Below are 27972 nucleotides of genomic sequence, written 5' to 3'. Positions count from 1 at the left end.
TTGGTGGTGGAGAAGGAAATGGCAACCCACTCCAGTGTTCTTGCCTGAAGAATCCCAGGGATGGGGGAGCCTGGTTGGCTGCTGTCTCTGGGATCGCACAGAGTCGGACACAACTGAAGCGACTTAGCAGTAGTAGCAGCAGCAGCAACCCACTCCAATATTCCGGTCTAGAGAATTCCATGGACTGTGTAGTCCATGGGGTCACAAAGAGTCAAACACTTTTGAGCAACTTTCACTTTTATGTAAATGCAACATTTTTTTGTCTTTTAAAAATTCTGTTGAGCATTTTGTTAAAAAGTAAGAACAATCAAGACTTGCAATTTAGAGAGTTCCCTGGCAGTCCAGTGGTTAGGACTGAGCACTTTCACTGCCACGGCCCAGGCTCAATCCCTGGTCAGGAAACTCAGATCTCATGAACAGAACACTACCAAGCAAAAAAAAAAAAAAAAAAAGATTTGTAATTTCACGTTAATTTTCCTCTTGGATGGTAACTCAAGTCATCAAATCTGTTGTCCTTATGAATCTCCTAAGATCTTCAAAAGAAGACAGAAGATCTGGAAACTATTTTCAATACTTGTGAAAGCCTGTCCTGTCAGAAGTCATATCTATATTGAGGCTTCAAAAACTAATAATAAATATCTTGTTTTTAAATATTCAATACAAACTATAGTAATTAAGGTAATCTAGATAAGTACTAAATTTGCTGATGGAAGAGTTGATTTGCAATTGTCTGCTTTGTCTAAATCCACTAAAAGGACCAATAATAAAAATGATGGATGGTGAAAGAAAAAAAAAAAAAAGAAAGAAAGATTGGTGGGAGTAAGCTATTGAGAGAGAAACTTTGCAGAGAAAGCATATCTCAGAGGCAGGGTGACCTTTTCTTTGTAAACTTTTTCTTTTATATTGGGGTATTGGGCCTCCCTGGTGGCTCAAGATGGTAAAGAATCTGCCAGCAATGCCAGAGATCTGGGTTCCATCCCTGGGTCGGGAAGATCCCTTGGAGAAAGGAATGGCAACCCGCTCCAGTATTCTTGCTTGGAGAGTCCCAATGGACAGAGGGGCCTAGCGGGCTACAATACATGCGGCTGCAAAGGTCAAACAGGACTGAGCTGACTTTCACTTCACTTCATAGCTAATTAACAATGTTGCTATAGTTTCAGGTAGCAGCAGCAACTGGCCGCACATATACATGTATCCATTCTCCCCAAAACTCCCCTCCCATCCAGACTGCCACATAACATTAAGCAGAGTTCTCTGTGCTATACAGTAGATTCTTGTTGGTTATCCATTTTAAATATAGCAGTGTGTACATGTCCATCCCAAACTCCCTAACTACCCCTTCCCTCCCTTCTTCCCCACTCTGGCAACCATAAATTCCTTCTCTCAGTTTGTAAGCCTGTTTCTATTTTGTAAATAAGTTCATTTGTATCATGTCTTTTTAGAGTCTGCATATAAAGGATATAATACAATGTTTCTGCTTCTCTGAATTGTGTGTGTCAGTCACTGAGTCATGTCCCACTCTGCAATGCCATGGACTGTAGCCCATCGGGCTACTCTGTCTATGGACTTCTCCAGGCAAGAATACTCTGATTTACTTCACTCAGTATCAGACATGGTGACCTTTGAGGTCATTGGTAGATTATGTTGCCATCATCTCTTTTCCCTCACATTTTCCTCTGTAGCAGGACATTAGAGATGATTGGGGAAGATAACATTTTACTTTATCTGTTCATTCTGTTTGCTAGGGTGCCAATTTTGAAGCATGGCTATGAGGAATTACTCTCGGGGGAGGAATTTTTAGATAACAACTTTATGACTCTTCAGTAATTTAGAAAGCTTAGTTCACAAGAATTTTGTAAAATTCCATCATTTTCTTATTGTACTTCACTCTGGTCTCCAGACAGTAGAAAACATGATAGAAAAGGGGAGAGCTGATGTTATATCCTCACTTCTCTATCCTTCCTGCCTTTTTTTTTGTAGAAGCCTCTTAACTTCATGTGTTAAGTGATCAGTTTACACTGGCAACAGTTGGCTGGCTAGTCCAGCTGAACTGTGTTGTATGACTTTCAGCCATCAGGTGTCAAGTTTTGTATCCAAACACAACAAAAGATCTTCTGGATCAAACTGTACAGATTTTGCTGTATGTTACCACTCTTTTGTTTATACATTTGATTTTAACATTTGTATTAAAAACTCAGCTTAGTATAAAGGCTACTTACTCTACACCTTGCTTATTTTCAGCAATCTCATTTTTTTTTTTTTTTAGGGTGTTTTGAATGAAGACTCAGAGAGCTTGTGAAGTTGCTCAGTCATGTCTGATTCTTTGCAACCCCATGCACTGTAGCCTACCAGGTTCCTCCATCCATGGGATTTTCCAGGCAAGAATACTGGAGTGGGTTGCCATTTCCTTCTCCAGGGGATCTTCCTGACCCAGGGATCAAACCTGGGTCTCCCACATTGTAGGCAGACCCTTTACCGTCCGAATCAGCAGAGAAGTCCAAAGCTTAGGTTGCACTTTGTAATTCAAGAGTTGAACATACGATTGTTGGCCACATAGTCCAAAGAGGTAAAGTGATCAGTTTGTCACAGAAAATATGTTTGAATGACATGAGAAGTTTTAATTCCTAAGAAACTGTTGAAAGAGAAAGAAACTATTCAGGGATTCTGGTCATTGGAAGAGGAGGCTAGAGTTGTTCTCAAAATTTTACCAGCGATGACTTCAGAAAACTAGCAAAAGGTCATTAGCAAAACAGCTTGGAAAATGTAATGGTCAATAAGGATAATGCAGAGCCAAAATATTTTGATTTTATAATCTCTGGATTATATATATTTCACACACACACAGACACACATATGTATATTTCTTGCCTGAAAAATCCCATGGACAGAGGAGCCTGGTAGGCAGGCTACAGTCCAAAGGTTCTCAAAGAACAGACATGACTGAGCAACTAAGCATTCTCTAAAATGGAATACTTAAAGCAGTTTTTTAGAGAGGCAAGTTCTCAATTTGTTATACATGGAAACACATAATAATTTCCAATGACCTTTTTTAATGGAAGTTTTAAGATTTTCCCTTGTGCTTCTGGTGGCTTTTATGACACTACCATTTTCTTGTTTCTGCTCTTAAGACACCACTAATATACCCTAAAAATATTTTCAAATGCCAAAAGTAAAGAAGAGAAAGAATTTGAGAGAAGAGCAGCATTACTTCAAGGGATGAGAGAAATATATGAAATAGACAAGTCAGTCACTCTGGCTACAGGAGAGACCAGTGGACTGGAGCGAACAAAGCACTGCTTTGCCAAGCCAGAAACTAGCAATAGTTTCCTGTTCAAAACAATTTTGATTAGACAAAGGGCATCTAGAAAATGTAGATAGCTGATCCAAAATAATGTAATGTGGAACAGAAATTTTAAAATAGAAACAGCTTTCCAATCTAAAATGAATGTTACAGTAAGACTCAGAAATTCAGGCAATTGCTAAGTTGTCATATTTAGTTAGATTAACATCTTATAATTAGCATGGCTAATAAATAAGAGAGGTAACTAATATCTGGAACAAAATGGAGCATGTATATATTCCAAGAAAAGGATTTTGTATCTGAAGTGCTTCCCAAACTTTAGTGTGGGTAAAAGTAGTTGAGATGCTTGTCAAATGTTGACTTCCAGGCCTCTATCCCAGAGAGTCTGGTTTAGCAGTTTTAGGATATAGCTTCTTGGTGGTGATCAGTCGTGGCCAAATCTCTGTGACCTCTGGGACTGTAGCCTACCAGGTTCCTCTGTCCATGGAATTTTCCAGGCAATAATACTGGAGTGGGTTGTCATTTCCTCCTCCAGAGGATCTACCTGACCCAGGGACTGAACCTGCATTTTTGTGTTTCCTGCATTGGCAGGTGGATTCTTTACCACTGTGATCTGGGAAGCCCAGGCTTTATTAACATTTGGAGTGGGATCATTTTCTTGTCGTGCTGGACTGTCCTGTGCATTGCAGGGTGTTTAGCAGCATTCTGAGTCTGTTAGATATCAGATACCTCTCTCCTGTCCCGTTTCCAGACACTGCCAAATGTCCCCTGAGGGGGAGGAAAAAAAATCATTCCTGGCCTTTGAGAATCACTTGCTTAGGGTAAAGCTTAGGAACCTGCATTTCTATTAAAACATCCAGGTTATTTTGATAAAATGTGGTGTGTGTGGACCAAATCTGGAGAAACGCTGAATTGAAGTGGTATGAGTTGAATTATGTCCCCTCCAAAATTTGTGTTAAAGTCCTAAACTTTAATATCTCAAAGTATGATCTTTTTTGGAACTGGTGACTTAGTTAAGATGAGGCCATACCAGGTTAGGGTGGGCCTCTAATCCTTATAAAAAGAGGACATTTGGACACAGAGACAGGCACATGGGGGAAAGGCCATGCAAAGACTAGAGCTCTTTTGCCACAAATCAAGGAATTACCAGAAGCCAGGAGAAGGGCTTGGAACAGATCCTTCTCAGGTGCCTACAGGGGAACCAGGACCCTACAAACACTGTGACTTTAGAAGTACAGACTGTGAGACAATAAATTTCTGTTGCTTAAGCATTCAGCTTGTGGTACTTTGTTATAGAAGCCCTAGCAAACTAACACATAAGGAACAAAACACAAGTGCAACATTTACAGCAGGATCAGAGAGGAGTAGAAAGACTGCAGGGAGCCACCAATTCCTAATTTATCGTTCTCAGTGCATGACATAAAATAGAAGTCAATAGTTTTCCTTTATATTAAACACTTAAAATATATCTTGTGTAATTAAAATATTGAGTGAAATCTTATAATTGGTTACTTTACCAGGCTGAAATTGCCCACTGCTAAATTTTCATCTGGATTATACAGTAACTGGATAGATAGGTTTAAACCTGGAGTTGCCTGGAGAACAAATGGAATGCATAAATTATGTTATTATTCATACAGAAGGTACTACACAAATGTGAAATTCCACATGAGGCAAAAACGCATTGATTGATCACACTGTAGCTTTAAGAAAGTGTTGGCTGTTTCAGGTCACAAAGGCACTATTTAGAGTAAAGCGAGAGGGACCATGTGTACAGCAGGCCACAGAGTCATGTGCCTACCTGAAGAGGGCAGTTCATACTCTCTCTGGAAGGATGAAGTCTATGGTATTAAAAGAAGGTAAAAGTATGTACTCTGTTTCATTTGCAATAAAAGTGAACACTGCTGACAATTATCTGAAGACAAAAACAAGAGCCCAGTGGCAAATGTCAGTCTTTTTCTCCTCTAGAAACATAAGAACCATACTAATAGATACCTTAGGTCCTCGTTTCCACCCACAATTGAATTGGAAACAAAAGTCTCCTTGCTTCAATATTTTAGCAATAAAAGTTGTAAAGCTTCTATTGCAGATGAAGGGCCCCTATATTTTTCTGCTCCCATAAGCGTACATGAAATAGTTAATGATAACCAGTAGTAGGAAGTGATGACTGATGACGAAGAGCTCCTAGAAATATCCTCTAAGCTCAGGGATCAGATACAAACAAGGCTAGGCCTAGATGGCTTAAGTGCCCTCGCCAAATCAGGATAAGCTAACACATTAACCTGGAAGCCTTTGCCAAACTCTTATACAAGTTTACCTCACAAAATCCCCTCACCTTCAATCTAGGAAACTTTCCAGTGTGCCCTTCAGAGTCACATGAAGTTGCTGTCAAGCGTCTCCCTTCCCCTTAACAGGTTCGCCTCCTGGGGGCAAGATGGGGTGGTGGAAATAAGGCTGCTATCTGTTCTCAAGGTTACTCTCTTTCTCCAAGAGGGCAAGTCCAGCAAAGAACTGACTCAGTATCTCTGAGAGAAGAGCTGCACTCAGACAAAAAAAGATCTCAGGGACGAAAAGCAGATGTAAACAGATTTTCACAGCAACGCTGATACAATACTATGTCTTCTCTGACCTCTCCAATGGTTTTCTCAAAAGTGACCGAATCCTCTCGCCCCTCTTTGTCAGCGAGCTTCTGTTGTTCCTCACAATCACCACGTTCTCTCCCCGCACACCACCACCCACAAAGGTGACGCGGACTGGCTGCTACAGACTCTTAGGTCCACTGTGGCCAGCTCCGGTCTAGGGCGGTTGCCTATAAGGACATTTGACGCCGAAAAAACCTAATCTCCCACGTCTGATCTGTCAAGCTATTGTGCCTCCAGGGACTGCAGAACAGGTGAGGGCGCCTGGAGGGAACCAGTTCCCCAACTGTCTGAAGCGGCGAAGAGAGGGTGCGGGGCTGAGGGAAAGGAGGGCCGACGGCGCGATAAGGGAGGCGGCGCGGCCGTAGCGCCCCCCTTTCAGGGATCACCTTGCGCTGACCTAGTTGAGCTGCGCAGGACGGAACCGCATAGGGCCGGGGAGAAGGGCGGGGCGGAGGGGGCGGGGCTATAGGTGGGCGGGGCCTCGAGGGCGATATTGCTGCGCTCGCAGGTCATTTGCCGGCTCTCCAGCCGGAAGCGTCGGGGAGGCGTTGGCGGCTGTGAAGACCGCGGCGAAGGCGGTTCACGTGGTGACGTGCTAGGGGGGTGCGGCGCGCGCGGGCCGCCGCGGCGGCAGTGTCTCCGGGAAGCGCGTGGAGGTCGGTCGTTCGGGGCTGCTGTGCAGAGTTTCGCTGCCTTCGGTTCCAGCGCGGCTGTGCCAGCGAGCGAGCGAGCGAGCGAGCGGGTCTCGGCGAATTCCCGGTGCGCTCCCGGCCTCACGTACTCCGCGGGGCTGTGCGCTCGTCCCCTCCTCGCTCGGTCGCTCCCTCCTTCGCGGCCTCGAGGCGCTTTCGGTTGGGCCGATTCCCGCCCGCTTCCTCCTGCTCCCTGTTGAAGATCCAGAGATGAGTTTTTTCATCTCTTCAGAGATGAACCAGGTAATCTGCGCTGATCCCACTGACGCAGCGGGGGAGGAAGGGCAGGGTGCAGCCAGACTCCGAGCTGACGGATGGAGCGGGCGGCTGGGGTTTTAGGGTGGGAAGCGCGGAGCGGTGCGGGGTCCCCAGGGTGCAAGTCCGCAAGTCGCCGCAGCCGCTGCTCTCTGTGGAAGACGAGCCGGCGCCGCGCGGCGCTGCCGTGGTTGTCCGGTCGCGTCAGCGGCCAAAGGCGGGTGGCTGGCCGCCTCGGAGAGCGCTGCGGCCGAAGAAGCAGGGCGGGAGGGACGGGAAGTTTTGGGTTGAGAGGGTCCTCGGGGGGCCTGGGTCAAGACCTTCCGGAAGGAGGGCGCGGGAATCTCCGTTTCTGCTGTCAGGAACCCCGCCTAGTGTGTGTGTGTGGGGTGTCTGCCCGGGGTCTGGATTCTCTCCCGTGAGCCCTCGCAGGACCCGGCGACTGTGGGCGGGGAGCCGGCCCAGGGCCCAGTCGGTGCTCCCGGGTCTGGGGTAGGGTGGCACCGCGCTCCCGATCGCCGTGGGCCGCGGGGTCCTTTGTTCCCGCTCCACGTTGCCCGCTTTTCTTGCCAAGCGCGGGGAGAAGGGGGCGGGAGGAGGGAGGGAGCTGCTGCCCTGACGTGTCGGCGCTGAATGACTGCGGGCCGGGCCAATCCCGGGCGGGAGTGTGCAGACGCTGGGCGCCTTGCCTCCCGGCCTTCGGAGTGGTCTCCGGCCGGGCCGCGCGAGGATGAAGGCCTGGGACTGCAGGGCTCTCCAGACAGTCACTCTGGGGCCCTCGCCGCTTTGTTTCCCATCTCCGCCGCACCCCCGCAACCCCCGCCCCCTCGCCAAAAAAAATATCAGCAGAGAGGTTTGTTCTTTTTCCGTCGTTCTGCGCTTTTTGCGTAGCGACTGGTTGTAAGCTCATGATGATGGTAAGAAGGTATCAGGCAGTAGGATCAGATTGAGGGTTAGCCCTAGGGAAACTTGAACCACAGATACTTTAGAAATTTTACTTTTTCCCCAATACAAATTAGATCTATTGTTTGAGGCCGCTGCCGTTTCAAAAACTTTGAGGCCTATTAAAGGATTTATTTTGTTACCCAATATCTGTTGTCAGTGATGGAGGGCTGGAACACGCTGGCATCAAGCTGTTCTTTGAGGACTGTGTGTGTGGTGACCTTCTGTCCACTAGTAAATAACAACTCGGCAAGCGTAGTACTACTATAAACAGTTCAAGTGTAGCAGGGACTAGACTGAGACAATATTTTCTTCCAATTATTCTAGCACTGGTGGTTAAGGAAAAGAAAATATTGAATAGCTTTAGGCATAATCATGCTGAAACTTCTCCTGAAAGATGCTGAAGGAGCAGTCGTTATTTGTATATCAGAAGGTGAGGCGTACACTATTTAGAATTGGGTTGAGAATACCATAATTTAATACCAGCTGGCAGGCTACTTGTCAAATGTCTGTAATTTGTAGTGAGAGAAAAAACTGAACTAGCATCACTGACCTAAAAGAGACCCAGAATAATTTTCCTCTATGTTTTCCTAATATTTGAAATCTCTGTCATTAATACATATTAATTTCTTAATTTATCTTGTAGTTCTGTTTTTCCACCTCTTGCCCTCAAAACAGCATTCCAGGTTTTGTTTTCAAATTAGTGTCTTTTTGCTACTTGCTTTGGAGTGGGGTTTTGTTTTTTCTTGCTTGAAGAATGTTAGGTGGCAGTTGAATATGTTTTGCAAATAAGTGTTTTGGTTTTTTATTTTAAAATGTTTTTCTGTTGGGGAACTGTCTTAATCATTGATGTTAGACGAAGTACCCCTAAAAATCATTTCACTGACTTTTCAACGTTATGGTTGTATACTCAAATCTACAAGAAGATTGGGAATCTCCCTCTACCTTGTGCTTGGGAGTGTAAATGGAAGAATTAATGAATAAGAGAGTGATTTCTGTTTCCTGTCAGAACCACAGAAAATACATTCTTGTATTCACCGGTGAACTTTAATTTGTTGTTGCTCTTGAGTCGCCAAGTCTTGTCTGATTCTGCGACCCCATGGACTGCAGCATGCCAGGCTTCCCTGTCCTTCAGTATCTCCTGGAGTTTGCTCAGACTCATGTCCATTGAGTCAGTGACACTGTCTAACCATCTCATTCTCTGCCACCTTCAAGTAGAAATTTTAATTACCACCTTGTAAATGATTTCAAAACCTACACCTCACTATCCTTAACACTTTTGGCATCAACCTGGATGCCCAACAGGTACATCAGCCGTATAAATATCCCTAAGCAAATTCCTCTTTTCCTCCCCGACTTTAAGCATGCAGCAAACTAGAAATGTCTGTTATGCTTTTTGAGTTCTAAGTTTTATATTGAGTTTTATAATGATGCCAGATATCTTCTCTAAAATATCATTGATGCCTTAGTTAGGATAAGCAAGGGTATAATAATTTCCCATGTTTTACCCATTCCTCCAGACCACCTCCACATTTCTGCTAGTGTCTCTTGCCTCTGCTAAAAATTCTGCTCTGTTTAAATCATCTTAATGTTGATCTCTTACTTCCTCTCCTACTATTGACCATATGCATCCTGCAAACTGCAGTCTGTTGAAACAGAAATTATTGCAGTTTCTGGAATATTTGTGCTTTTCCTATCTTTCCCCCCTTTTGTGTGAAGTGTTTTCACTGCTTGGCTTGTCTGTCTTTCTGATTGGTCCGTTGTGTCATGAGCATCACATTCCAAACTGTGTCTGCCATCTGTTTGGAGCCATAAGTGTATGTGGGATGTAAGAACTACAGAACAACAGGGTTAATGGCATGGAGTGGGTGAGTGAGTTTGGTGAGTTTTGTTGTATATAGATGGATCATTTCAGATATTGGGACTCTATAACTTGTAGTTTTAAAAATATTTGTAGATTTTCTTTGTATTCAAAAGTCTGTTCTTTAAGTTGGCTACCCAACTTAAAGAACAAGCTTGTAATTCTTAAATAAGCTTGTAATTTGCCTTGAGGTTTTTTTAGGATGCTTTAAAAGTTTGATGATAACATTTTATTTCACTCTTACTGAAAGCCCAAGAATGTTGAGGGAGATCTATGGCTTTTTTTTTTTTAACATCTCTTTGATAAGACTTACCGAATTGTATTTGGGTTAAGCTAATCATTGGGGAGCTTTGGTAACATGTGAACTCCTGGGTTTTACTAAAGTAGTTTAATTATTTATATATGAGTCGTCTGTCTCTCTTTCCTTGCACTGACCAAATTAAAAAAGTGAAGTGTATTTACCAGAATATATTGTACTTGACTTCAGTTTTCATTTTAAAAGTGGATTTGTCAAATGTATTTTTAAAATATCAAATAAAATTCTAACTTTTATACTTTTCTATAAGCCTGGGATGTTGGAGCTTTTGCCTTGGCTTTTCAAATATTAAAAAAAAAAAAAATTCTCCCCACATATTTGTTCCATCGAGTTTCATAGACCAGATGAAGATCTATGAATTTTTGGAAAGGCTTAAAACTTAATTTGCCCTTGCTGACTTCAGTGAGAGTGAATGTGAACTTTGAAAGACATGGTTTTTTGTAGGCAGAAGTTGATATGACCTCCTCCAATTTGGAGGTGGGTGAAAGAAGGGGCACACAGTAAGTGAGGCCGCAGTAATTAAGTTTGTTGCATTAATTTAAATGTCAGGTGAACTTGAGTTAGCTTTTGAAATCAAGTAGGGTTGTACTAATCAGCAGACATCAAAGAGATGAGGTTCATATTGAGACCTTGCTTTACTAGAAAATCACCTAGTCCTACCCTGGTGGCTCGGATGGTAAAGAACCCACATGCAATGTGGGAGACCTGGGTTTGATCCCTGGGTTGGGAAGATCTCCTGGAGGAGGGAATAGCAACCTACTCCAGTATTCTTGCCTGGAGAACCCTCTGGACAGAAGAACCTGGCGGACTACAGTCCATCATGGGGTCACAAAGAGTCGGACACGACTGAACGACTAAACACACACTAATGTAGTAGCACTCTATTGCAAAACTAATAACGTTGTGCAAATGTGTATGGCAGGAGTTGCTCCAGATTTTCTCCAGTGAAGTGAACGTTGCTCAGCCACGCCTGACTGTTTGCGACCCTATAGACTTGGCCATGGAACTCTCTAGGCCAGAATACTGGAGTGGGTAGCCTATCTCTTCTCCAGTGGATCTTCCCAACCCAGGAATCAAACCGGGGTCTCCTGCATTGCTCGTGGATTCTTTACCAGCTCAGTCACAAGGGAAGCTCAAGAACACTGGAGTGGGTAGCCTTTCCTTTCTCCAGGGGATCTTCCCAACCCAGGAATTGAATCGGGGTCTCCCACATAGCAGGCTGATTCTTTACCAACTGAGCTATTTTCTCCCAAAGGACTAAAGTGATTTTTAACCATCTGGGTTTCTGTTGTTGTTTTCCAAGATAAATTTGAGGTAGAACTTTGACGTTATCAAATATACCCTCAGAGATCCTGTGAGTGTGATTCCACAGCACTGTGATAAAGCAGTCACATGAATTTTTTGGTTTCTCAGTGTATATAAAAGTTATGTTTACACGATACTTGGGTCTGTTAAGTGTCCAAAGCATTGTCTTTAAAAACAACTTATATACCTTAATTTAAAAATACTTCATTGCTGAAAAATGCTGGCCATTATCTGACAATGCAGGGTTGCCCCAAACCTTCAATTTGGAGGGGGGACGGGGAGCAGTGTTTGTCAAGTACAGTACTTTGGTGGTTTAGTCACTCAGTCGTGTCCGACTCTTTGCAACCCCATGCGCTGTAGCCCACCAGGCTTTTCTGTCCATGGGAGTCTCCAGGCAAGAATACTAAAGTGGGTTGCTATGCCTGCCTCCAGGAGATCTTCCTGACCCAGGAATTGAACCCCAGTCTCCTGCCTTATAGGCAGATTCTTTACCATCTGAGCTACAACGGAAGCCCAAAATACAGTACAGTGAAGTGCAGTAAAGCAAGATGTTTGTGTGTAGATGCCATTTTTTAATTCTTGATTAAATCAAGGTTAGTTTACAAAGAAGTACTGAATAAAACTGGTCAAGGCTTAAAATACTTACAAATCTCCATTTGTGTTTTGTTTCTCAGAGGGCATACACTTAAATCATTTCTAACATAATTTGCATAGAATGGTTCCTCCCTTTCACCCTTGCATAGATTTTCCTAACTTGGGTTAGGTATTGGCTGGAAATGTTTAGGGTTTCTTTTAGATAGTGTGTTCTCTCTGTACATAGAATTAAGAAGAGCTGAATTAGCTAATCTAGATGCAAGTGAACAGCAGAGGAAGTCAGTATTACACGATGGTATGAAATAGTTTCATTGCAGGTATAAGCACTGACAACAGTCCCAACTGGAGTCCGAATACTCAGGTTTCTTTGAGATAAAATCTAAGCTATGGAGAAACCAGTGAAGGCATACAGGATTCAGGTTGTGCTACTGTTGAACTTAATACGGTAATTTGTTGAAATAGAATTGGATTAGCCTTTAAGTGGGTTCTGGGTAAGAAACCATTCATATTAACATAATTGTCAGGGTTGTGGGCTTGATTGATGTATAAGAATCCAGGTAATTTTAAGATTTCCATTTTTAAAAGTATGCACATCTTTCAAATAATTTCGTATTTAGTTCTGGTTTGCAGAATTAGACACTGGTATAATAGCAGTTCAGGTAATCAAAAAAAGAACCAGCTGACTTTGACACTTTAGTTAATGATGTGAAAATAAGGGGGAAAGACAAGGTAGGAGGATTGAGTGTGATTTCCTTGCAGATTTGATTTTGGTAGTTTATTACTGAACATGAGAAAAAATGATCACATAAAGCACAGACATTAATATTTTCCATTTTGTTTATTTTGTTTCAACAAATTACTTATCTTTATATTCAGGTTTCTAGGCTACTTGTTTGCGGGAGCGGGTGGGGTGGTAGTGGGAAGGATACAAAGATAAACAAGACAGAGGCTCTGCTTTCAAGGGACCTTGAATCATGGAAGATAAGCAGGTACACAGCCCAGAATAGACCAGCTGGAAGATCACACAAACACACTTTCAGAGAGGGTACAGTATGTGAAGGATGGAGAGAAACTGTTCTCAGCTGGGGGGATTTGGTGGGGGCTCTATGAAGGTAAAATGTCATCTGCAGAGGCTGTGGTAAGGGTATTCCAAGAAAACAAAACTTGAACAAAGGTACAGAGATGAGGAAGTATGCAGAGCATGTTTGGGAAACAGTGTATCTGGTTTGACTGTAACATTGTATACACGTCTGGAAATAATGAAGGTTGCTGCTGGCTGGTGAAAGCCGACAGACCACGTTTGTGTATTAATTACAATCTCACAGTAACAAATATTAGAATTAACCAATATTGGCTCAGAGGTTAAAGTGTCTGCCTGCATTGAGGGAGACCTGGGTTCATCCCTGGGTTGGGAAGATCCCCTGGAGAAGGAAATGGCAACCCACTCCAGTATTCTTGCCTGGAGAATCCCATGGACGGAGGAGCCTGGTGGGCTACAGTCCACGGGGTCACAAATAGTCGGACACAACTGAGCAGCTTCGCTCACTCACTCACTCACTCACATTTGTTCTTATATATCTCACTTAAATGATAAGTTACTAGCTCCTGCTCTCTGGGGAGAGTTTGTGTTTTTTTTTTTTTTAAATCACCTGAGTGGTTGCAAGTTAAATGAAAATATTTAGGTATAGTTACATTTGTATTATTTTCTGTATTGTGCCATTTATCTTGAAATGTCTTTAAGATCAGCATGATCTACCTAGATCAATTACATTCTTTGATCATTCTGAATATCCAAAAATTTTCATTATTACAGATTATGATGCATGATTATCACAGAAGAAATTCGTGTCTATAGCTTTAAAGGACTTGATTACATCATTTTCAAGCCTGATAGTTTTGGCATCACCATTAGAGGTTAAGACTCCTCTGCCTTCACTTCAACCACCTGTCTTCATACCTCGCCGAAGTGCTGAGTTTCCTTTGTTCTTGGATTATTTAAAGCATCCCAGAAATACTGTTCTCACCAGTATAGCAGGTAAGTGAGTATTCAGTGATCAGTGCACACTTTTTTTCCCTAAAGACTGTGCCAAGTACACCAGCATCCTTTCATAATTTTTTTAAAAGGCGGAGAAGTCAATAGTATTCGTAGAAAAAAGAAAAACAAAACTTTTTTCCTGTTTTCATTTTTGTAAACTGTTTTGAATTTAAATAAATCACTTACTTCAACCTGAAACCTTCTTTTACCACTTTTCGTACCATTTTGTGTAGCCAGTAGTCCATTTGTTCACAGGAAAAAGTGAAATGAAAAATTTTTTAAAGAACATACATTTCTAACATGTATTGTTATGAGACAAGTAGTTTAGAATAAATGAAACTTGGAAAGGGAAGAGAATTTTTTAAACTATTTTAATTTTATTGCCATATAGTCAATTTACAATGTTGTGTTAGTTTCAGGTGTACAGCAAAGTGATTCAGTTACACATATAGGTGTAATTCTTTTCTCCTATGGGTTATCCTAGGATATTGAGTAGAGCAAGGGAACAGAATTTAAGTGAGTCTTTTATCAGTTTTTCTCATTTGTGAGTAAAGGAGTGACTGTAGCCCCAATCCAAGGAATCTGTATGTAATGACCACTTCACATCCTTCTAGACTTTTCAGTTCCTTGTTGTATGGATTTGGGGAGGGCTGGGTTTCCATTTTCTTCCCCTTCACAGTGTGTGTACTAATAGAAACCTGGCCAAAACTGCTAGGATATCATACCACTACTGTACAAATTCCTAAAAAGACTTAGGACCAAAGTATAGGGGTGGCAAAGGCTTGGACATTCAGTGCCAGTGTTGTTTTAGCAATGTTCTTTGTGTGATAAAATTTTTCTGTATTGTGGATAGGATGGAATTTGAAAATTAAAGATACTGTATTACTTTTCAAAATGTTATAAAAATCACCGTTTATAAGTAAAAATAACTTGGCTTTATTTCTGCCCTTTAGCTAAATTTAAAAGGAAAAATGATTCCCAATGGATATTTAATGTTTGAAGATGAAAATTTCATTGAATCTTCTGTTGCCAAATTGAATGCCCTGAGGAAAAGTGGGCAGTTCTGTGATGTTCGACTTCAGGTATTTAAAACTTAATTGGAAACTTACAAAACTGATCTTTCATTACTGAAAACCGTATGTTCCTGGATTGGCTTATTTTCTCTCTCATGAGAGGCATTTAATGAAATAAATTTAAAAGACGGTGATTTACCTAGAAATGTAAGAGGAAGGGTACGATGTAGTAATTAGCTAGAGAAATACATAGTCCACAGTGCTTCTAATTTTAATGCCTGATGTTGCAGGTCTGTGGCCATGAGATGTTAGCACACAGAGCAGTCCTGGCCTGCTGCAGTCCCTATTTATTTGAAATCTTTAATAGTGACAGTGATCCTCACCGAGTTTCTCATGTTAAGTTTGATGATCTCAATCCGGAAGCTGTTGAAGTCTTGTTGAATTATGCCTACACTGCTCAGTAAGTTCTCTGAAGTACATCATATAACTAGGAAATGAAATTCCAAGTCCCTCTAAATTTATTTAAGAATCTGTGTTTTAAGGCCATAGTATGATAAATGATATAGAACCTTTTTTTTCCAATAGGTTGAAAGCTGATAAGGAATTAGTCAAAGATGTTTATTCTGCAGCAAAAAAGCTGAAGATGGACCGTGTAAAGCAGGTAGAGTAACAGAAGTAATATACAAGGAGTAATGTTATTGGGGGTCTTACTTTATAGAATTAGTTTGTATAATTTGTCATAAGACATCTGTTGGTCTCAAGAACTTGAAAATGTCCCCTTTTCCTCCCTAGAGATGTGAGTATGTATATAATTTTAACTGTTTAGCTATAGTAACGGTCACACTTCGTCTTAGATAATTAGTCTTGATTGTTCTTAGTTAATCCTATAACTCATACCCTTAATTCTTGATTCTTCTACATTTCTCAGTTCTTCTTTCTTTCTAGAATTTAATGCCACTGAGAAGTGGCATTAATAATTTGTAGAAGAAAAAAAGGTTTTAATCCTGTAATGTAGGGGTCAGTAAACCAAGCTTTAGGCCAGCTGCCTGGTTTTATCAAGTCTTGTTGGAACGTGGCTCTCAAGCACAGGTGGTCTACGGCTGCTTTCTACCTGCAGTGACAGAGTTGAAGAGTTGTGAGAAAGTATGGCCCACAAGCCTAAGCTGCTTACCATCTGGTCCCTTAGGAAGAAGTTTTCCTGTTCCCCTCCTCTCATGTCACTCTGCTTAAAAACCCTTCTGTGCTTGTAGCACATGTCCTTCAGGTTAGCATTCCAGGCTCTCCCTAATTTAATTGCTATTCCTCCAAAATATTTCCTGATTTTCTTACCTTTTGTTCTGCTGCTGCTATTGCTAAGTCGCTTCAGTCATGTCCGACTCTGTGCAACCCCAGAGACGGCAGCCCACCAGGCTCCCCCATCCCCGGGATTCTCCAGGCAAGAGTACTGGAGTGGGGTGCCATTGCCTTCTAGCCAAACTAAATTGTTGGAGCATCCTGCCTAGTACCTATCTGCATTCAACATCATTTCCCCTCTAGAGGCAAGTTCAGATAATTGCCTTTATGAAGCCTTGTCTGTCATTCTAGTGGGAGATACTTGTCTGAACATTTCATGTACATTTTCATAGCATTTCAATTTGTTGCATTTTAAATGGCTTATTTGTATGCTTATTTGTATTTGTATGTTCTTCTTTGCTGTTATTGTTTGTATACATGTATCCCTGGTAGCTCAGACAGTAAAAAATAACACCTGCAATGTGGGAGACCTGGGTTCGATCCCTGGGTTGGGAAGATCCCCTGGAGAAGGGAACGGCTACCCACTCCAGTTTTCTGGTTTGAAGAATTCCATGGACAGAGGATCTTGGCAGGCTACAGTCCATGGGGTCACTAAGAGTCAGACATGACTGATTGACTTTCACTTCACTTCATTCTTCCTGCAGTTTAACTTGTTCTGTTAAGGCAGTGAATTTTTTTGATTAATTTTTATATTGTCGCACAGTACTTACAAGGAATATTAAATATTTGTTAAATAAAGTGTGTGTAAATGTTGACCCTTGTATATTTTTTTCCCCAAGGTTTGTGGTGATTATTTACTATCTAGAATGGATGTTACCAGCTGCATCTCTTACCGAAATTTTGCGAGTTGTATGGGAGACTCACGTTTGTTGAATAAGGTTGACGCTTACATTCAGGAACATTTGTTACAAATTTCAGAAGAGGAAGAGTTTCTTAAACTTCCACGGCTAAAGGTAAAATCTATAAAGAATAAAGATGTGAAGGTAAATCTATACAGAGATATATACTATTTAGTTCCAAGAATGTAGTCTTTGTTCTTGTTTCAAGCAAGTGAGTAATGACCAAGAAAATGACAGTTCATTGAAGTGATGTTATATTTAGCAGTGTAATGGTTTCCTGCCTAGAAGCTTGTTTACTTTTCTTTTTTTGGCTACTGGTTTATAATTCTTATAAATTAGAATAAATGTGTGGAGTGTAATTGGGCGTCTGTGACAGCTTTGTTATGAAATAGAGAATTAAGGGGCTCAACCCTGATCCATGTGTCTTTGTTTTTTCCCCACTCTAGCTGGAGGTAATGCTTGAAGATAATGTTTGCTTGCCCAGTAATGGCAAACTGTATACAAAGGTAATCAACTGGGTGCAGCGTAGCATCTGGGAGAATGGAGACAGTCTGGAAGAGCTGATGGAAGAGGTTAGTTTTAAAGTAAATGGGACTCAACAGTTATTAAAAATGATTTTGCTGTAACATGAAGGATTCCCTTTCACTTTTATTTTATAACAATGACCCTAAAGAATTTAAATTTTGCTATAGGTACCCCTAAGCTGAGAAACAGGGGGGGTGTCCAGGTGAGCTGAATGAACTGTTCAGTTTGGTCTTCTGCTTTTCTTTTTTTTTTATTTCTTTGCTTATTATGTGCTGTTAACTTTCTTTAAAGTAGCATGTAATTTGCTTTAGACATGGGAGGTGGTACTGAAATTTTCTGTAGATTCTTAATTTTTCTTCACAGGTTTTTGCTTTAAATTTGACAAGTAGGTAAAAGCTTCTAATGGTTGTTCCTCCCCATTGATTTATCTCCCCATAGGTTTATTAACAAAACTAGGATACCCAAGACTGAAGAAACAAGAAGAATCCTCAAGTGTATTGACACGTAAAGAAGCAGCAGTCCTGCCCCAGTTCTCCTAAGAAAAATCCGCTGTGGGCAGAGAACGATGATGATTTAATGGTGTTTACTCCTTTACAGGATTCTTATCTTTAAAGCTTTGTGTCTTGCAATGGTGTTGTTCATACATAGAGTCACTCACTTAACTTGGGCTACTTTTTAAAAAATACACAAGGAAAAATCGACGGAGAAATGATGGGAGTTAAACATGCAGGTGAAACAGTGGAATTGACCTTAAGTTTATCCCTCCACTTAAGCCTTTCAGATATACGAAAGGCTTATTACCAAATCGGTTAGGCCTTTAGAAACCCAGTTATCATTATACTCTAAAAAGGCGAAGAGGTGATCTTTAAATTCTGTCCGGTTTCCCACTTGAAAATCAGATGCATTAGTCATGTGTTTGCATCTGTTAAGGGAAGTAGCTGTGCAGGTTGTTTGAACTCTTGCATTTGTGTTTTTTTATCTCTTTTTTTGACATTGCCTGCAGGACAGAAATATGTTTATACATATTAAACCACTTATCTTCGAAGGTGTAAACCATACTCAGTATTTTACTGTAAATATGTACATTCTTTAAGAGTATATATATTGTACTGGTCCCTTGTTTTTTCTTAATGCCGTATCATGGAAGCTATAAAAAAAATGAAGATTTCTTTCAAGCCAACCAAGCCAAGGACTCTTCAGCCAGTATTAGAAGATTCTGTATCGTATTTTTTATTTTTATTTTTTAAATTTTTACCACCATGACATGTTTTCTTTACTTTGGGGATCCTGCCAGAGTAAGATGTCAAGAATTCAAGAAGCACACTGGAGGTTACCGTGAGGCGTGGTGTGATCTGCATAGTAGTGGAGTAGCCATGGAGACAGTAGCCACATGGGTGTTCTGTTGCTGTTTTGCAGGTTCAAACCTTGTACTACTCAGCTGATCACAAGCTGCTTGATGGGAACCTACTAGATGGACAGGCTGAGGTGTTTGGCAGTGATGATGACCACATTCAGTTTGTGCAGGTACACAGTGCACATCTGAGGTAACCTCAGGGTAAAGTTCAATTAGCGCATTTTACAGTGTACGGAAATTTTCCTTTAATGAAGGAAAGTGAAAGAACCTCATTGGTATAACTGGACAGAAACATTTGCGGGAGAAAAACCAGCCTATCTTTCTTAGCATTACTACCAGTTTTGCCACATAAAAAGAAATTAACACAGCAAACTAGGAAACCCCAGTTAAATTTTTTTTTTTTTTGTCTCGATCAAATAGGATTTGCAAATAGTAAGAAAAAGGGCCAATAAGATGAAGCAACATAGAAATTCTTTGGTTTTTTGGTTGGACTATAAAAAATAGTTGTCAGAGGAATGACTGTTAAACCTAAGTTTTATAAATCCAGGTATAAACTTTTTTCGTTTATGGGTAAATAACATAGAGAAAGAGTACAGATCATAAGTGTCAAGTGGTAAAACCCTTGGTTTAGAAACTTCTTGGATGAAGAAGAGAAGATTTCAAGCATTCTGTAAGCCTTCTTCTTGCCCCCTTCCCAGTCATTTGCCCTACACTACCCCAAGGGGAGCCATTATCTGAACTTCTGAAATATTACCTTAGTTTGCCCATGTTTGAAATTTATGTAAATGGTTATACAGTATGTATTGGTTTTGTTTGGCCTTCAGCTCAGCATTGTATTTGTGAGGGATGAGCTATAAAGTAGGCTGAGTTGACCCAAATTAATGGATGTTTCCCTTTAGTAATTAAAAGGTAAATGGTAGACTCAAAAAACAACCTATATGGTGATATTATTAGGTGTTCTGTGTCAGTCAGTAGTGGCTGAATATTTTTATTTTCACAGAAGTTTTTGGGTGTAAATTTGTGCATTCTGAACGTTGAGGCTATCTTTCCCCTTGTCTCCAAACATCATAGGTTGACTTTTTTTTTTAAGTACTCTTTGATCAGGCAGTGGTTGAGTGCCTACTAAGTAGAAGGCCATGATGTTACCTAAGAGGGCCCCCAAATGTGTAAGAGACAGTTTCTGCTTCTAGGACCTTACAGGAGGAGGTAAATCAGAACAGACTAATAAGCATTACCTACAAAAGACATTCAGGGAGGGTAGAACAAGAGAGGAAAAACCAGGGAAATTTCACACTGAAGGCAACATTTGAGCAGTCTAAGGACATAGAAGAGTTTGCATGGCAGATAGAGGTGTGTCAGGCAGCAAAGGATAGCTGGACAAGGAGATTCTCTTGGAGTTGCAGGTCTCACAACTGGAAAAAGTCAGTAAATATAGTCTGATTGGGGCTTCGTACTTTATTCTACAAGTAGTGGGGGGCTTTCAAAGAATTTTAGACAAGGGAGTAGAGTGATCTGAACAAACACATTTCACAACTTTAATAATAGTGAAAAACTGGGCAACAGTCCAGCAGCAGGGGGACTGGTCAAATTATGGTTGTTTCCATACTGCCAAGATCTAGAAGCTCATTAGTCGTATTTTAGACAGTGAACTGTTAGGTGGCATTCTCTGGATTGTGGAATTCCAGCTGATTTGGGGGAGGGGGCGGTGGTTTGTTTTTTACTTACTAAAAGCATCAAATCCTATTTTTATGACCAGGTACAGAGGATAGAGGAAAGCTTGTGAGACTACTCTGTAGACTATTACAAGCAGTAGTAGTAGTTCAGGTTAAAAAAAAAAAAAGATGATGAGCCTTGATTTGAGAAGGGAAAAGGGTAGATTAGATGTTTCTAGTTGCAAAGGTCCTTAGTGACTGTTTGGGAAAATCAAGGAAAAGGAAGAATTTGAGGGTGAGCAAGATCCTGACAAGTGTGACTCATTCAAAGGAGGTGCCATGAATAGAGGAAATGAAGTAAGAAGGAAGAGGAGACACTAGGCTTCAGAAATAGGAAGTGAGGTTGAGAAGTAGCCAGTAGCCTCAGAGTGGTGGTCAAGCTAGCTAACATAGGAGAAAAAAAGTCTGAAAGACTGAATTGTTGACTATGTTAAATCATACTTAGAGGGGATGTGTAAAGGTCAGGGGTTTCTCATCTATACTGGTTTTAAGGAAGCCACTCTGTAACCTTTAATGGTTGTAATTTCCCAAAAGTTACTAAGGTTAAGAAACCCATAGCTTGAGAAGTGCTGGTGGCTGAAAGAGCCAGCAGGGACCACCCCCTGGGGAGGGGAGTTCAGAAGCAAAGTGTAGGCCAGTGGGTGTGCTGATGGGAAGAGTTGATATGGGAAAGTTTGAAGATAAAGGAAAGAATTCGGTTTGAAAATGTTCTGGAAGAAATATAAAAGAGTTGACCAGCATTTCTGTATAAGGCTTGTAGTTAATAACACTAAGTAGTCATCCTTGTTACCATGCTTTTTTCTTTCACATTGATTTTTCTCTCAAAGCCGTACATTAGAACAGTTTTCTTAACTGCAGTAAAAGCCATCATCATCTTGTGTTACTTTGGCTTCCTTTTTCCCACAGATTGGGATAGGGTTTTATGTACCTTGTAATTGCTATTAGCAGAGGATACAAACAAGACTATCATAGTATAAAAGAGTGGCTTTATACTCAGAATTCCTAATTTTTATTGTTTTATTGCCTTACACATTGTATATCTTCTGATTTTCAGTATTTTTGTCTCTCAGATGGATAAGTGTATTGCCCTTCCTGAATTAAAAGAGATGATGTGAATAAAGTACCCAATAATACCTAGGTATATAATGTGTAAATGGAATTTGATAAAAACCATTACCATGATACATTCTGTCTTCTCTCAAAATAGCCTCTTATACTGCAACCACATTTGCTGAATTGCCCACACCAACCTTGGTAGTTTTTTCCCAGCTTCAAGTAGCTACCAGAATCTTTTTCTCTATTGTCACATGTCCTCCTTCTTCCACTCTAAAGAGAAATTTCCTTTAGAGATCCTACCTACCCATGTGGCTCTGGCCCGGGGGAGCAAGATAGACGAGCAAACTTGGCCAGGTACTGAAGATGGTGGTTGTTCATTCAGCAGGCACTTCCTGCCAGGGTAGTCTTGATTCTTCTGATGCCTTGTGATCATATTCCTTAGAAGTATTTAGGGCTCAAGGAATTGGAAGAAAACCATCAAAGGAAACTAGTACACGAGGGCACAGTGTAATCACAGTCATTTGGAAATTTGCAGCTTTGCTTGTTTCTCCCTCTTTTATGTTCCTGTGTATTCTTTTATGAATGTTTGATTCTGTTAGTGTTACTGCTTTATTAATTTCTGAGTACCATTTTTTACTTTTGTGTTTTTATGTAGTTTTACTTATCTGGGCTTCCCTGGTAGCTCAGATGGTAAAGAATCTGCCTGTAATGTGGGAGACCTGGGTTCAATCCCTGGGTTGGAAGATCCCCTGGAGAAGGGAATGGCAACCCACTCCAGTATTCTTGCTGGAAAATTCCATGGACAGAGGAGCCTGATGGGCTACAGTCCATGGGGTCACAAAGAGTTGGACACAACTGAACGACTCACACTTTTACTTGTCTGAAAAACCACTCTATAATACCTTTAGGGCAATCCTAAAGAAATATAGTTGTAAATGTTTCTTGTAGTTGCCACTTTTTTCCTATAAAATAACTTTCAGAGATTGGATGGATATGTCTGCTCACTGTTTTGCTAACATTGTATGAAGGATGACACCAGTACATATGATTTAGTTAAGTTTAGCAGTTTCATGGAGATAGTGAGTTAAATGTATTCTCTCAGTTAATTGTTGCTATTTTAGATTTATAACATATTTTGGGAGATTCTATACTTAATATAGACTGTGAGCTTATGTGGATTATGAGGGAGGAGGTTCCTTTTGTTCTTCCCTTGAGTATTTTGCTACTTGATCTGCAGTGTTTTCTTAATTGTTGAACTTGAGCTTTTTCTTGACCAGGGTAGGTACAGTTGTTTCCTTACTAAGTGGAGGTGGAAGAATGCCAGTGGTGCATGTCAGTCAGGAAGTGCTGATTTGTGTTCAGTCTAGGTGTGCAGTGAACGTCATGCGTGAGTGGAGGGCACTGAGTATCCAGTGCTGTGGACTAGCTCAGGAGCACAGGTGCACCAGGCATGGTCTTTGGCTAGGTTTCTGTAGCTGCCTTTTGATTTTGCAGAAAAAGCCACCACGTGAGAATGGCCATAAGCAGATAAGTAGCAGTTCCATTGGATGTCTGTCTTCTCCAAATGCTACAATACAAAGCCCTAAGCATGAGTGGAAAATCGTTGCTTCGGAGAAGACTTCAAGTAAGTGTATTACACTTGTCAGATTGCCTTTGGTTTATTTCTTTTTAAGAAGGAGTTTTAAGTTAGAACCATATCAAGTTGATTGAGGAAAAAACTCAGAAGCAACTAAATTTGGAAAAGAGTAACAGGTCATCCCTGTCTGGAGTCTGAAGTCCAATGCAGGATCACCACAGCAACCAAAAGTAATAAAAATTGCATCTTTAAAAACACAGAACTCTTGTGCTTACAGATAACACTTACTTGTGCCTGGCTGTACTGGACGGTATTTTCTGTGTCATTTTCCTTCATGGGCGAAACAGCCCACAGAGCTCACCAACAAGTACTCCAAAACTTATTAAAAGTTTAAGTTTTGAGATGCACCCAGATGAGCTCATAGAGAAGCCCATGTCTCCTATGCAGTATGCACGATCTGGTCTGGGGACAGCAGAGATGAATGGCAAACTCATAGCTGCAGGTAAGAACAGAAGAATGAGTGACTTAGCCAAAAGCTTTAACTGGCTAAGTCTTTTAAGCAAATGTTTACCCTTGCTTATGACGTGCAAATTTCGGAAGACAGGGTTTAATATGCCTTCTTCTCTAGCATTCCACTTTATCACATTCTAAGATGACAGAGAGTCAGTACTGTTGTAGCGCCTTGTCTTCAAGTTAATGTCTGTCTCTAATTCCTTAAAAACTATAAAGTAAGTAATTGTCTCCTAATTTTCAAGCCAAGACAAAGCAGTTTACTTACACTGATAATTTTGTCATTCAGCAATAACAGGCACTTAGTTAAAATGGGGCCTTACTAAGTTTGTGGATGAAAATTCTTTTTCTGATTTTGTACAGATTACTTGAAACATTCTAGACCAGAAACCCTGGGCCAGTTTAATATTTTAAACATAACTGTTTGTGGTTCTTATACCAGGTGGCTATAACCGAGAGGAATGTCTTCGAACAGTTGAATGCTATGATCCACACACAGATCACTGGTCCTTTCTTGCTCCCATGAGGACACCAAGAGCACGATTTCAAATGGCCGTACTCATGGTAAGTATATTATTTTGTAGGAAGAAGCAGCCCACATTTAGCGCTTTCTGCTAACTTCACAATGGCAGAAATGCTAATTTCTTGCTTTTGGCTTAGGGCCAACTCTATGTGGTAGGTGGATCAAATGGTCACTCAGATGACCTGAGTTGTGGAGAGATGTATGATCCAAACATAGATGATTGGACTCCTGTTCCAGAATTGAGAACTAACCGTTGTAATGCAGGTAATACTTTTCTGCTGAGATAATCAAATACTTAAACCATACTTAAGTATGATGATTAAGTTATCAATTTTTAACCTTACTTTATAATCACGTAGGAGTGTGTGCTCTGAATGGGAAATTATACATCGTTGGTGGATCAGATCCATATGGTCAAAAAGGACTGAAAAATTGTGATGTATTTGATCCTATAACAAAGTCCTGGACGAGCTGTGCACCTCTTAACATTCGTAAGTTGATTTTAAGTATTTTTTTTAAGACCTCTGAGTCAGCGGTATGTGCAGTGCACACTCATAGTTTTGGGAGATACAGTAATAATTTTGGTTTGACTTGATCTTATAGGTAGACACCAGTCTGCAGTCTGTGAGCTTGGTGGTTATTTGTACATAATTGGAGGCGCAGAGTCTTGGAATTGTCTGAACACAGTAGAGCGTTACAACCCTGAAAACAACACCTGGACTTTAATTGCATCCATGAACGTGGCTAGGCGAGGAGCTGGAGTGGCTGTTCTTGACGGTGAGTGTTGGGATTTGGAGAGTTGAGGAATGGGTAGTGGCAAGAGTTTGTTCTAAAATTCCAAGAGAATGTCAGTAATATGCACTGTTGTAACGAAGAGTTCAGAAGCAGCCATCGTTTCTGACGCAGTGAGGGTTGGTGGTTTGTCTTTTAGAAGTTTCTAATAATCAGAGATTTGGTACTGGGTATAGAGCATAAATATATTCACCTTCTTCCATAAATCACACTCCTGATGCCTCATCTTGGAGTTTGAGTTTGTTTCTTTAGAGCAAGAATTTGTAAAACAAAGGAAATACAAATCATCTAGTTTACTCCATGCCTAATTGAAAGCAAAACAAGTCTTTCCAAATCATTTTATATAGATAGCTTTCTTTTCACATCCATTTTATTGATTTACATATTTATTTTGGAACAAAGCTTGTGGCTCTACTGGTAAGAGCCTAAGTGTGTAGGCACACCAGTAAGTAGCCCACTGGCCTGCAGCCTTGGGCCTAGGGAGCCTTGTCAGTTCTTTCATAAGTACATGGACACAGATAGGCTAAGTGACAATCAGATAAGAAAATAAGGATTTTGAGAATCCCTAATAAAGTTTTTTCCCTAAGCTACAGAGAATATTTAATGCTAACATTTTATTTGAAAGTAATTTAACAATTAACTGCCTATGTATATTTGAAAATAGTTCATTTCATTGCCTGTTTCCAAGAAGAAATTTCTTGAGCAAAACCATTTTATATCATTGGAAAGGTCTAGAAAATGTTCAGTTATTTAAGCCTTCTTTCCTGTAATCTTCATTCTTGTGCACTGGACTAATAGGAAACTTCCAGTGCACTCTAGGCAAGTTGTCTAACTTCTTGGTTCTTCATTTCTTCATCTGTGAAATGACAGTAATAGAAACAACCTCATAGAACTGTTGTGAGAATTATACTTCCTTTAAATTGCCTGACTTACATGTGCAAATGGGTTTTTATCAATTTTACTCTGTTGTATTCCCAGCTTCTAGGGAATGCTTGCCACATTTAGTTAGGATGAATGGGCTTTTCTACTGAGAACCACTGATTTTAGCAAAAGACAGATTTAAGGGTTTCTTCCTTAGCCTCTCCAGATTAACCTTGTCTCTCTCTCTCTCTTAGGAAAACTGTTTGTAGGTGGTGGCTTTGATGGTTCTCATGCCATCAGTTGTGTGGAGATGTATGATCCAGCTAGAAATGAATGGAAGATGATGGGAAACATGACTTCACCACGGAGCAATGCTGGGATTACAACTGTAGGGAACACAATTTATGCAGTGGGAGGATTTGATGGCAATGAATTTCTGAATACGGTGGAAGTCTATAACCTTGAGTCAAATGAGTGGAGCCCCTATACCAAGATTTTCCAGTTTTAACAAATTGAAGACCCTTTCAAACTAACAGGCTTAGTGATGTAATTGTGTTTAGTAGAGGTACACTTTGTGAATAAGGAGGGTGGGTGGGTATAGATGTTGCTAACAGCAACACAAAGCTTTTGCATATTGCATATTATTAAACATGCTGTACATACTTTTTGTGTTTATTGGGAAAGGAATGCAAAGATGAAGGTCTGTTTTGTGTATTTTTAGGACTACTTTGGTTACTTTTTGGAAGTTGATATTGTAAAAGAATAAACCAAGAATTGATTGGGCACGTTCATTTCAAGAAGTCCCCTCTCCTCCACATTTGTTTTGCCAGTTTGCACATTAAATGACTCTTTCTCCTCAAATGTGTATTATGGGGCAAGAGGGGTAGGGTAAGATATAGGCAGTTTTTAAAAGGCCCTTTTTCAGTAACTGGAACACTCTACAACAAAGAGACTTATTTAACTAGATGACAGTGACTATTTTTGTTTTTATTAAAAGGAAGCTTACATGCCTACCAAGGTTTAATCTTTTATGATTGCCTTTTTATAACTTTTTGTATTCTTAGCAGAGTACTTTCTTTACCTGTTGAAGTTAACATGTCACAGGTTCAAATTACTGAAGCAGAGTGGCAGTCTTAAAAGTATGCAGTGAAGTGTTTTATACTCCCAGAATACAAACTTAAGAACTTTTGCCTTAGCTACAGGTGTTTTTTTGTTTTGTTTTTTTTTTTCCCGAGAATGCAATACCAATGTTTATTTGAATGGGGTTGCTGAACAGTAACATGGCTGTGATTTTTATTTGATACACTGTTTTTAAATACTTTGACTTCTTTGGGGGTATATTTTATATAGCAAAACACTCAATATTATATATAACAGTAAAGAACAGTGAAGTATTTTATCTTCTAAATAATTCCTATTTTTTATCATTAACAAAACAATCCTAAAATAGCAGTCCTTGATTGTGGGAAAAAAATTAACCTTAAACTGTATTGGGTTTATGAATGCAGCCTTATCAGAACTATGTTTTTGTTCAGTTTTTCTATTCATATGGATAAATACTGGTTGGAGTGGTGACTTGGTATTATGTAATGCTACACATATAACTTATGGTGCCAAAATTAGAACATCCTAATGCTTGCTGTTGATGCAAACATATTAAAGGTACTTTGCAGGAAATCCTTGCACCATGGGATTACTATCCAAAAGTTGTTTGTGTTCTTTTTCATTACTAAAAGTTTTGGGGGGAGATTTTAAAGAAATTTTTCCCAGTAACAATGAGCTTAAGGTATTTGTGGGAAAATACTTACCTGGTTTCTTACATCTGAAATAAGGACTGTTGTTTGGGGGTTTTTTTTGTTTGTTTTTTGCTTCTCTCTGAGAAGGCAAAGAGGCACATGGGACAATTGGGACAATATGACTATCCAGTGTCTAAGTTGGGTTAAGAAGAAAATTAGGTTTTTTCCCCAAGTGTTCC

At 40.4% G+C, this 27972-nt stretch overlaps 1 protein-coding gene across 2 annotated transcripts; it reads left to right on the top strand.

Moving 5' to 3' along the window:
- Positions 1-6461: 6461 nt before the first annotated feature.
- Positions 6462-27703, top strand: IVNS1ABP (influenza virus NS1A binding protein). 2 transcript variants are annotated; one of them, XM_004013872.6, is made up of 15 exons: positions 6462-6878; positions 13722-13943; positions 14897-15025; positions 15247-15416; positions 15542-15617; positions 17029-17202; positions 17535-17660; positions 19030-19137; positions 23230-23359; positions 23589-23813; positions 24264-24385; positions 24482-24608; positions 24704-24835; positions 24948-25121; positions 26252-27703. In XM_004013872.6, the coding sequence occupies exons 3-15, from the start codon at positions 14915-14917 to the stop codon at positions 26503-26505; spliced, it is 1929 nt and encodes a 642-aa protein (XP_004013921.1). In that variant the 5' UTR covers positions 6462-6878; positions 13722-13943; positions 14897-14914; the 3' UTR covers positions 26506-27703. The 2 variants fall into 2 exon arrangements, with proteins under 2 accessions (XP_004013921.1, XP_060252684.1); XM_060396701.1 differs by lacking the exon at positions 15247-15416.
- The last annotated feature ends 269 nt before the right edge of the window (positions 27704-27972 follow it).

This window comes from Ovis aries, chromosome 12 (assembly GCF_016772045.2).
Source record: "Ovis aries strain OAR_USU_Benz2616 breed Rambouillet chromosome 12, ARS-UI_Ramb_v3.0, whole genome shotgun sequence".
NCBI lineage: Eukaryota > Metazoa > Chordata > Mammalia > Artiodactyla > Bovidae > Ovis > Ovis aries.
Note: the sequence above shows the minus strand (reverse complement) of the source record. Positions and strands in the feature narration are given on the sequence as shown.